The sequence below is a fragment of the Phoxinus phoxinus genome (genome assembly GCF_949152265.1).
Source record: "Phoxinus phoxinus genome assembly, chromosome: 4".
NCBI classification, from domain to species: domain Eukaryota; kingdom Metazoa; phylum Chordata; class Actinopteri; order Cypriniformes; family Leuciscidae; genus Phoxinus; species Phoxinus phoxinus.
In genome coordinates this window covers 32,763,772-32,775,409 of record NC_136879.1, presented here as the reverse complement: position 1 = coordinate 32,775,409, position 11,638 = coordinate 32,763,772, and the positions used below count along the sequence as shown (strand labels likewise).

General features: G+C 37.6%; 2 protein-coding genes across 4 annotated transcripts in view; both read right to left on the bottom strand.

Moving 5' to 3' along the window:
• Nucleotides 1-2,528: 2,528 nt before the first annotated feature.
• Nucleotides 2,529-7,189, bottom strand: LOC306996646 (E3 ubiquitin-protein ligase TRIM21-like). Of its 2 annotated transcripts, none has more exons than XM_079609374.1 (9): nt 7,054-7,189; nt 6,691-6,776; nt 6,532-6,608; nt 5,793-6,346; nt 5,598-5,693; nt 4,951-5,184; nt 4,726-4,864; nt 4,386-4,421; nt 2,529-4,240 (listed from the first exon to the last, which is right to left on the bottom strand). In XM_079609374.1, exons 2-9 carry the CDS (start codon nt 6,711-6,713, stop codon nt 3,681-3,683), a joined length of 1,719 nt encoding a protein of 572 aa, XP_079465500.1. In that variant the 5' UTR covers nt 6,714-6,776; nt 7,054-7,189; the 3' UTR covers nt 2,529-3,680. The 2 variants fall into 2 exon arrangements, with proteins under 2 accessions (XP_079465500.1, XP_079465501.1); XM_079609375.1 differs by having other exon boundaries at nt 6,691-6,769; nt 7,050-7,186.
• Nucleotides 7,190-8,989: 1,800 nt separating this feature from the next.
• hip1 (huntingtin interacting protein 1) overlaps nt 8,990-11,638 on the bottom strand; it is a 46,256-nt gene continuing 43,607 nt past the window's right edge. For both annotated transcript variants that reach the window (XM_079608938.1, XM_079608939.1), the window contains exon 31: nt 8,990-11,445. In XM_079608938.1, coding sequence (XP_079465064.1) covers nt 11,435-11,445 — 11 coding nt within the window. In that variant the 3' untranslated portion in view covers nt 8,990-11,434. The remainder of the gene's footprint in view (nt 11,446-11,638) is intronic.

Genomic DNA, 11,638 nt, shown 5'->3' with positions numbered 1-11,638 from the left:
TGGACCACTTTTATTATGATTTATGGTGTACTCGTCCTTTTTGGAGTTTGCCAGCCACAGTCCCTATCCACTTTCATTATATGGAACTGAACATGAACATTCTCTCATGAACTTCTTCTTTCGTCTTTTTTGTGTAGGCTATGTGTTCATGTTTGGAATATCATGACGGTGTGTAAATAATGAATATTTAATTTGACCATTTTGGTGCGAACTATCCCTTTAAAATATTTTTATGGTAGGTTGACTGTTTTGAAGTGACCACCCGTCCCCACCCTTCCTATTTAACAGAGACGGCATTCACAAGCATCTTTCCAGAAGCAATCCTTGGCTTTATTCTCGTGGTGAAGGCAAGGCTTGCTGTAACCTGATGGAGTGTGTTAGCTGCAGAGGCTAAAAATAGCAGAGCTGTTCAGTGAGTCAAAACTCTGCAGCAGAGACTGACTCAGACGGACTCACACACAGACTGGTGCATTGACACACTGAACAGAGAAAGCACGAGAGATTCAAAGAGTGCTATGAGACGAGCATGTGGCATATCCCAGTTAAATACTAATGCACTGGGAGGCGTAGAGTTAAACAGGGACAAACTATATTTTCCCTGTGGATTAGGGATTGTGGTAATCTCTGCATTTGTTTAAGATTATACAGATTGATTTATTCCTGTGGTCTACATTTAGGCTCAGACCATGGAGAGTGTGTGATATTAGGGAGGCATAAGCCCTTTATATCTCACATTTAAAGGGGTCATGAACTGCATTTTTTTTATATATATATATACGTAATTTAAAAATGAAAGGCCATTTCTAGCCTGATTTTAGCCCTCTGATTTGAACGCTCTGTTGGAAGGGGCGTGTCCGTTGCGAGACTTCAGTGTAAACACCCACTGCTGTGATTGGCTAACATCTTTGCATATGAAATAAGTATTACATGTGGAACTCTCTCGAAATCTTTCCTATGTTTTTACTATTACAGCTGTTGATTTGAACTAATCATGAAAAGTGTTGATTAGCATTATATTTAGATCTCCTCCTGCATGAAAGGTTGCAGTGATGAGCGTTTTAGCCGATGATGACGGACGTGTCTGTTGAGCGCATGAATGCAGTGATCTCGTCCTTGTAACTAGATATCTGCACTTTTGCAAATGCTTTTATCGTAACTAACAGTTCAAACATGATGTAAATAAGAGTGTAGACAGAGTCCAGAACTCAGTCATTGATAAACTGTGTGATTGACAGCTAAAGGGAACGTTCATTGATCGCATTCTGTATAATTTAATCACAGATTAAATAACAGATTATTGTCATGATGATGCTACTAAGAAAAACAATGTGAAGTTGATGTTTAGTCACTGGCTTGATTTATTCGAACATCTGACTGTAGGCTACATGAATCATATCAGAAGTCACCGATCACAGATTAGGCATTAGATTTAACTTATATGTCGTGGCATTACTGTTGGGTCCATATCTTACAGTAAACGACTGTTTTCAAAATCTGCGCCGCAATTACAAATGATTTACTAAACAAACCACTGTGAAATGTACCGAACAAACAAACATGCTCAACTGAGACATTTGCATAATTGAAAATAAATAACCACTTTCCAAACCCGTGATCCTGTATCTCTCTTCTCATCTCGCTGACGCGCCAGTGGGTAGAGCCAAAGATGCGATGATGTAGATAGGCGTCGATCTGATTGTCACACTACATCATTTCCTGAGCTTGGATTCAAGCTGTTTTTGGACTAACGAGGACGTTTTGAGTTCTGAAACTTACAGGATGTTTTACAGTATGATATGAAAAGTTCAAGGAAACTTTGATTTATCAAATCATGATCCGTTTAAATTTTTGTTATTAAACACATAATTAGTTTGAAGTTTGATGCACAAGCTGAGGATGTAATATACATTATACTATATATTATATATGTGTACTATATTATATAATTGTATTGACTGTGGGTTACAATACAAGTATAATATAGCCAAGTGCACAAACAGAGACAGACAGACAGACGGGTTAATTTCAACAAGAGGCATTGTTTCTGGGGAAGATAGAATTAAATACTTAGAAAGAAGAAAGAAGTTGAACACTTTACAGTTAAGAAATATTACTGTTAAGAATGTATCAACACAAATAATGCACTACCAATAATGTCCAATAGATGGCATAAGAAGCACAGACATGGCCTGGAAGCATCTTTAGTTAGAAGTGTTGCTATCTTCGCAGAATTGCAGCATTGTCTGCATTCATTCCTTTAAAAAAAAAAAAAAAAAAAAAAAAATACAACAAAGGAAAATAAAGAGTTTAAAAATTATTTTAAAAAATACCTTAGCAGTAGTTTGAGGTGTGTGGTCTAACTTCCAGTTTGGAGATGGCATATTAGGCTGTGGCTAGTTCATCAATAGATGATGATGGTTGTCTTAGCACCCTCAAAGATAAGAGTTTATCAGAAAGCTAGGGTTTTCAGTAATTACAGATTACAGCAAACAAAAGGGTTTAACAATCAAGAAACAAAACCACAAAATAAATCTCAGCACTTTTTTTATTACTTAAAACATTTAAGTATGTAAATCTGAATGTAAAACATAACCAGTCCAGAGTGATCCCTTAGCTCAGTTTTTCTTCATGTACTCGTTTCTTTAGTCATGTGAAATGCCGACAATTCACAAATTTTTTTTTACAATTCATTCAATGAGTCTTACTACAATTTAATTGAAGCAAACTCAATAAAACTAAGCACGGTCTCACATTGAAACCTGGGTTTTACCCAAATCTACTCCAGTTTGATATACAGAAACAGACCAATAACCAGTTCAGTAAAATGTCTTGTATTTCCATCACTTACCTGTGTATGAGTTTTCAGCGGTGCATACATACATCTCAGACTTATGTTTTTTAATGAAAACAATGGTTTTATATGTTGCCAAATTGTTCAGTTGAGTTTTACGTCCAGTGAAGATTTCAAATGCAGTGATGTCATAGCTCCTCCCATCTTTTCTCATGGATATGAAGCACATCAAAATGTACCGCTATATTGAATCTGTTAGATCATCATCTAGATGTTTTGTCACAACTTTTATTGCATATTTTACATACTATTTGCATTTGCACATACTTATTAACATCGTTACTTTAAGACAAACTAGTAAACAAACCTGTGGTGGCCGTTTCTGCATCATATTCATCCCTATTTTTCTACAGATGAAAAAGTGGAAAGAGAAGCTTGACAAACTCCACCACTGCAGTTGTGGGAAATATGGACTCTAAAAGCATGCATGAATGTATACTTCAAAAATACACTTGAAACAGAATACATACTACACAGGTACCTTTGTTCATGTGCATATCCCTCACTGCTTCATCTTTATTCAGAAATTAAATATGCTATTGTTTATAAAATGTTCTTCCTGTATGTACCGAATGGTCCCTTCACCATAAGTTATAGAAATGAACACAGATGTTTGTTTAGATGCAACATTTTACATGAACTTTTACTTTCACAGCTAAAGCTACAGAAAGAAAATGGCTTGAGCAAACATTTCTGGCCCTTCAGAAAGACAATGAATATTTAACAGCAGAAAGAAAAAAAATATACCAGATTTTCAAAGCTGGAAAACATTGCATAACAACAAATATTCATAGCACTAAAATCTTAATTAAATCTTATTTTTATATTCTTATTGGTGCATTGGGTAAATACATTTACTCTGACATGAGATGATCAGTGGCACTGCATTTTCACCTTCATTATCATTAGGGCTAAAGTATGGAAGGAGTTTCTCAGTGAAAGACTGACCAGTGAAAGAATAAATATGAGATCTGGACTTCACGTCATAAAAGGAAACCAGACCCTCCTCATAATCCACAAACACACCCACTACCTGAGGCTTCACTCTCAGAGACAGAGAGACAGAAGATGATTCATAAGCCTGATAGTGATTCTCATTCCTCAGGACTACAGTCCAGAATCCATTCTCAGGACTCAATGTAATCATTCCCTTCCTGTTAATGGATTCTCTGGCCACTCCTAAATCCCACTCCATCTTTCCCTTTACCTGCACCTCAAAATAAAATCTCCCTGAGCTGAATCCTTCTTTTGCCAGGACATTATAACAATAATCAAACCTCTTTGTATTGTCTTTGAATTCAAGCTCAGTATCTCCACACGTCACTTGTTTTCCATCATTAGACAGGATGAGTAATGGATGAGCCGTATCAGGATCTAGAGTCACATCCACTGAGAGAGAGAGAGATAAAGATCTGAATCACAACTTCTCAATATGATAAATTTAAAATCTAAAAGAATGTATTGAGTGGACTTTAGTATATGATTTTAAACTCTTATTGCGTGACAATGGAATCAAACAAACAAAAGATTGTACCTTCATATCGTTGTATCCTCTTCAGCTCTTGGGGGACTAATGACAATAAAGGTTGTGAGAGAACTTTAAAACAACACAATTGTATGTTCAGCTTATGTGCTCTGATGGTCTCTGGTTTTCCTTATTACTGCCTATAACTGACACTAATGAATTTACATGTTTGTGGTGATATCGTAGTGTATTTCTGTAGATTCTTTAAAAGGAAGTGTGTCAGGTGGCTTGGCAGAGATTATCCAAAGTAGCAAATCACTTAGCAAAATGTTATCATAAAAAAAAAACATTTTTGAGAAAATCCCCTTATTTAAAATTGAATAAAGAAACACAAATGAGATTCTGTTACCAGTTTTGCTGAGTTTCTCATCGAGAGTCTCCTGCAGCTGAGTCAAAGCTTTCCTCAGATTCGTCTCACTCTCATGAGTGTCGTGACTGATCTCAGTCCAGCGGCTGGTGTGTGCAGGTCTGCTCAGAGACGGGTTAATCTACAGCAGGACAGAGCAGATACTCTCAGCATGAGGAGTGTTGTGTGATGTGTGTGATGTGAGCAGACAGAAGGATCTACACTGACCTGTAGGAGGTGCAGGTGATCCTCAGTGTGTGAGAGCTGCTGCAGCTCAGTGTCTCTCCTCTTTAACTCAGTGATCTCCTGCTCCAGCTCTTTAATAAACTCTTCGGTCTGCTTCTCTGCTGCTTTCTGCTTCTGCTCCATCATCTCCAGCTGCTCAGACTGACATCTCTCAATGGAGCTGATCAGATCAGTGAAGAGCTCAATACTCTCTGCTTTCTCTTTCTCTGATGTTTCCTGATAAATCAAGGAATAAATTATATTTTATTGCTACTTCAGCACCTTTTTTACAAAGCAAATTATAACATCATAATACATAGAATATTTAACTTCATCACTTTTAAGTAAACAAATAAGCAATCAGATTAAATGAAGATCAAATAAAGAATTGAATAATTTTCTCTATTTTTCCTTAAAAATCATCCCAGTAATCTCAAATTTATATACTTTCAGAAAAGATCTCAACAGTGTCTCAAATCAAATGTGCTCAGATCTGCAAACAAAAGTAAGATATTTCTATGGTTATCCACATTCCTTGCATAGCTCAACAGTCCTGTCACATTTGTTTCCATTTTTATTTTTTACTAAGGAATTTTACAAAACACATCTCGAGTTAAAATATTTAACTAAGACATTGTGGTAAGACTCACTTGTCTGAGTTTTGCTGAGCTTTTGAGGTCTTGAATCCTCTTCATTCTGTCCAGGATCCTCTTCTTCACGTCTGTCTGCATCTTCATCAGCTGAGACTACAGACAGAACAGAAAAACACAAGACACTCAACAGATTCAATACAAATGTCTTGTAAAAAAAAAAAAAAAAAAAAAAAAATGTGTTGCTGTTGTTACCTTCCTCTCTTCGCTCTCCTCCTCTATGGAAACAGTGTTGTGAGACTTATGGTTTGTCACAGCACAGAGGAAACACACAAATGTCTGATCATCTCTACAGAACAGCTCCAGAGGTTTCTCATGTTTCTGACAGATATAATCCACAAGATTCTCCACAGGATCGATCAGTTTGTGTTTCTTTAGCTTTGGGACTCTCTGATGAGGCTCCAGGTGAGTTTGACAGTATGAGATCTGACACACCAGGCACATCTTTAGAGCTTTCATCTTTATACCATCACAGATGTCACAGAGAACCTCAGTTTTACTCTGGCCAGACTTTTCCTTAAAGAGCAGCACAACCTCTCTGAGTGCTGTGTTGATCTTAAGGTCGGGTCTTCTTCTGAAAGTTTCTTTACATAATGGACAGTTGTAGGTCTGACTGTTGTCCCAGCACTGGTTCAGGCAGCTCTTACAGAAGTTGTGTCCACATGGAGTACTGACAGGATCAGTGAACGGATCCAGACATATCGAGCACTGGAGCTCCTCGGCTAGAGGACCACTGGAGGATGATAGAGCTGGAGACGAAGATGAAGAAGCACTATTAATCATCTTCATTTAGAACTGATTTACACATAAAAATGATTACGGCAAAAACTCATCAACAATTAGGCTAGCAATTAGTAGGCTATTATATGAAAGAAAGAAAAAAATAAAGCCTTTCAGTGTCATTTGACAAGAGTTTTTTCATCTAGTTACTGACTTGTTAGAGATTCATCCATACTCCTGGCCTCGCTTTGTTTTAATGATTCTGCCTTTGCTCTACTCTCCTCTTCAAGCCTATATGACAAAATCACCACGCATTACACAAATCATCACAGTTATATCCTACACAACAGTTGTAATATAAAGTATAACTTACCTTTTTAGTAATATAATAAACATTTTCAACTTCAGATTTCACCTCGGTGTTTCTTAGTCTGAAGGTCAAGTTCCTGGTTCTTAAGTCTCGACAAAAACACACAAAACCTTTCTTAAAAATAATCAAATGGCATAGGCCCACTCTCAATCACCAATCATTACAATTCTGAAATAATTTCAATGAAGCAAACTTATCAAAATTTAGCAAACTGGTTGTGTAGGCTACTTGACTAATGCATAAATCCTGGTTTTGCCCAATATATTCCAGTAGCCTACAGTAGGCCTTACGTTACTGAAGCAGGCCGCTAGCTAACATTAAAAACTCATTCCGTACAATCCTATATAAGGCTACAATATCACTTACTTATAGTGAGTATCAGCTGTGGTCTTAGCTTAATATCTGAATAAATTTTCTGTTGTTTAAAAGAAAAAATTATTCCGCTCGTTGATCAGTTTTAGTTTCCCTTTCACTGAAGCTCACGCTCACCTTCAATGACGTCATAATCCCTCCCATCTTTTCTCAACATTACAGAATTTAGTTTACAGGTAATGTCAGATTGCAGGCTACTGTAGAAAACAACTCAATGGGAAAGACATAAGTCCTCAAATTCAATAAAAACGTTATTTGGTTGGCATGACTTTTACTTTTTTTTTATGCCACGCTTTTTAGAAGCTATAGCCTACTGCAGAAACCTGTGTGGATGCCGTTCATTGTATGACTGTTGATTTAGCTAATGAATAGTATAGAAGTTAATGTTTTGAATCAGCTTGACTGAACCGAAAGATGGCTACTGAATCAACATGTGACTCACTTATCGATATATTGGTTAAATTAAATGTTAATTCAACAATATAATAACATATGCAACCTGTCTTGCTAGTAAAAGCTCCCCAAACTGAAATGGACTCTGGTCAATAAAAACAAGCAAACAGCCTAAATTAATCTTCAGAGAAATAACAGCTAAGGCCAAAGTTGCCCACCCCTGATTTACTGTTGCTCTGAGCAAGATGATGATGCTGTGGGTCTTAAATATTAACACAGTATGCCAGGGTTCTCCAAGCCTGCTCCTGAAGAGCTACAGTCCTGCAGAAATTAGCTGCAACCCCAATGAAACACACCAGAACCAGCTTATCAAGGAGTTCAGAGTTCCTTGGAAAGGCAGATGTGTTGGAGTACGGTTGGAGCTGGAGTCTTTAGGAGCAGGGTTGGAGACCCCTGCAGTATTGCATATAGTAATAGAGACTTGCTTAGAGCAGTGGTTCCTAATCATGATCCTGCAGTAACCCAGCACTGCACAGTTTATATCTCATCCAAATAAAAAAAGAGGTTGCTGCTGAATTGTTGATGTCTTCAATAATGTTCTGCTGGACTGAAGCATTTTTTATCCACTGTAGATGGAGCCAGTCAGCAATATCCTACTGCAAGAAACAGTGACTTCTGCAGCTGTCAGAATGAGATCTCAATCACATTAAAGTTTTGATGTCAAAAACAACAGTCTATAATTAGATTCCCATGCAGAATGTCAAAAACCATTTAAAGTAGTTTATCCACCTTTTCCTACGGCATGACACTTTATGGGAATAACTTACGTTAAACTGTAAACAATCAGCATATGGATCAGACTAAGAGCGCAATATTAAGCTAAAAAAAAAAAATCTCTTTCATCAGTCCATGAATGACCCCAAAACCTTGATTCTTTCCTGAAAAAAATATTTCCTGATTCTACTATCACTGTAGTAATGTCTATTATGAACCATACATTGCCTTAATCAAAAATGTTTATTAACTAGCATTGAGTGATATTTAAATGTGGTTTCCATTATTTTTGACAGATTTACCAGCTTTAGAACCATTCTGAAAAGGGAGACAATTGCTTTTTAAAGCATCAGTGTGAAAACAAACCTAGCGATGTGAGGATTTGGGTAGAAAAATTAGAAATTCTTAGTGCATTCCAGTAAATTTGAAATGGGATATCATAAAGTAAATCGGGAGAGCAGACCAAGAGTGTATGTTGTCTTTTTTTCTTTTCATATTGTTACAGTGGAATGCAAAGAAAAAAGTGCCTCCCATAATTCAAAACGCAGTAGCTCGTGAGGAAAAATGTGGGATATATCAATAATAGGAAAAATGTGGATACATCATAATTTTACATACCTTTACTCAATGATTGCTTAATCTAAATAATTACACAATCTTGGATGAAAATCTTCCCTCTGACATTCAAAAACCTCAGCAATGCCGACTGTTAATTATGTCGGCATAATACACAAACAGCATTGAGACAAAACAACAAGAAATTATATCAATGAGTGAAATATTTATTTAAAAACTGAAAAATAAAAACAAACCCACACACAGTTTTAGTATATATCATACAAAGATATTGTCCAAAAATGTTATTGAGCGGTCTTGTTTGTTTTGATTTATTAACAAAAGTGAGAGGCAGTTTAGAGGCTGGCTGAGCTGGTAAGACTAGACAACCGAATCTAAATGATGGAATAAACCATTACTGGAGGTGATGAGGACACTCCAAAAAACAAAACGGAAATTAAATACCCAGTGTCGCAACTTAACATAACAGCCGAAGCAGTGCAACAAGTGAAACAATATGAGGGTATTAAGACATAACAACATAAGGGAAATACAGTATATATCATATCTCAGTCACACAGCATCCAACCAAACAGACACACACACACACACACATTATATTAGTATTAAAGAACACAAACACACACACACACACACGCACGTTCATACAGAGTCTAGAGGACCCTAATGCAATCTCTTTTGTAGTTACTGACTGGTAGTTTGTGGAGAAGTTGAGGTAACCATGGTTTGTAGATGACTACAAGACTGCATGTCCCTGTGTCGAGCCCTGGTCAGAGCTGTGCTGCTGGCAGACAGTGGTGGTCTACAAGGCTATGTGGTCTACATTGCTTTGACGGATGTGTGGATAGGCCTCTAGAACCAAACACATTTTACTTCACATTTTTAATGCATCTCCATTTTGGCTGAGTCTTATGAAAACTTTTTCAAAGCCCCGAAAGGGACACGGTGATGGGAAAAATTACATTTTAAAACTGCATTCCCTTCAAAAATCTTTGCGTTTGCTCATAAAACCCTTCCTTTCCTGGAGAAACTTTGCGTTCGCTCACAAATCTTGTGTGTCTCTAGAGAAACTTTACATTCGCTTGCTAAACTTTTGTGATGGAAATAACATTTTCAAGTGAGTGAATGCAAAATTTCTCATGGGAACACGATACTTGTGTATGATAACGCTACAAATATGCAAGCAAATACAAAGTTTCCAGTGGGAACGCATCTCGTTTGAGATCATTGAACATTGAAATGTAATTTACCCCCCATCACCATGTTCTCTAAGGGCTCCGTATCATTTATTCTTTCTTTTAGATATCCTCCAAGTTGGAAATGGGGAGCTCAAAAAAAAAAAAAAAAAACGAAACACACCAAAGTAGAATACAGGGATGGGTGCATCTGTTCTCACACCACACGGTTCTCTACTGATTTCATGATCTCAGTTCGCAATACCAAACTACAACTTTAAAACACTGTCCTAATGCTACTCTAGATCACCATTTTAAAGGTCTTTTTTGAGGGAATGTGATCCTTGACCCTTTTTCCCTTTTGGAAGGCACGGATGTCTCTCCTCGCCTCGGTGTGAAGGGGTGCGCGTATGTGGAGCTAGAAGACGACAACAGGAATTAACAGATACTGTCATATCAACAGCGTGTAAACCGTACGGGACCGTTTTATGGACCTTTACTAATACAATATGGTGCATAACCTATCTGTGCTCAGGAAACCTACATAGAGCTAATTAAACAAATGATGAGCTCTAGCCCGACGTGAGGTCTCACAAAAACAGTCAGTTCATAGTCAGTCATGGACTTGAAATTGGTGAAAAACATCAGGACACAGTTAAATATCATACGTTAGATGAGCTATTTGTCCCTAAAAGTCACCATGGTGAAACAGTAAAAAGCCTGTGGATTAAATCTATTTAGGGCTTCTTATAAAATCCATGCCTCGGGAATATAATCAAAAGAAATCTGAAGAAGAAAAAAACTACATACAGAAAAAGGGGTTTGCTAGTGTTTTCGGGTGTTAGTCCACAGTGGTCGTCATCTACTATGTTCAATGCTCTTGATTTAGTTCAGAGACCACTGCTAAGGGGACTAGGGAAGGGCCGGACCCAGACGAGGGCGATCCTACACGACATTAAGGAATGCGTTGGATGGTGGAAGTCACACAGCTGCTGTTTGTAAAAGTTGAGTCCGGAAGGGTCACAGCACAGTGCCATTTCCTCCAAAATGGGGTGACTCACCATTGTGCAATGCATCATGGGATGTTTCATAGGGAGACGGGATTGTTCTAAATGGTCAGGGGAGGGGGAAGATTCTCCATTCCGTATGAGGAGGAAGAGGAAATGAAATACTCAGACAGTTCAGCGAGCCTGCACTTCCCTCTCTGTCCACTAGGTGGTGCCATCCATTTCCCGCCTTCCTCTCCCTCCCCCCTTCGTCGCACACTATCATCACACTCCTCACGTCTCCTGACTCCACGGGCAGGGGAGGGAGCAGGTTAGAAAAAAGCACCTTTTATTTGGCTTAAATGTACAATAAAAGAAATCAAAAGAGTTAAAAAGTACAATAAAAACGGAGAAGGGAAAGATAGTGTGTATATAAAGACGTCTGTAGGGCCGCTGCACAGAACACAAGTCTCATCCCGTTCCTGCGGACAAACACAAAAGAAAGAGCAAATTACGCACAAGCAAACAAACCACACCCTTTGAACCACCAATTAGCTTAAAGGATTAGTTCACTTTCAAAAAAAAAAATTTGCTGATAATTTACTCAACACGATGTCATCCAAGATATCCATGTCTTTCTAAAATTAAGGTTTTTGAGGAAAACATTCCAGGCTT

Excerpts from the sequence above, each read along its gene's own strand:
- LOC306996646 (XM_079609374.1), bottom strand. The coding sequence starts at position 6,713 with ATGTTTATTATATTACTAAAAAG. Across the intron at positions 4,865-4,950 it reads ATCACCTGCACCTCCTACAG|ATTAACCCGTCTCTGAGCAG; the intron begins GTCAGTGTAGAT and ends GTCCTGCTGTAG. Across the intron at positions 4,422-4,725 it reads TGAGAAACTCAGCAAAACTG|TCCCCCAAGAGCTGAAGAGG; the intron begins GTAACAGAATCT and ends TATTGTCATTAG.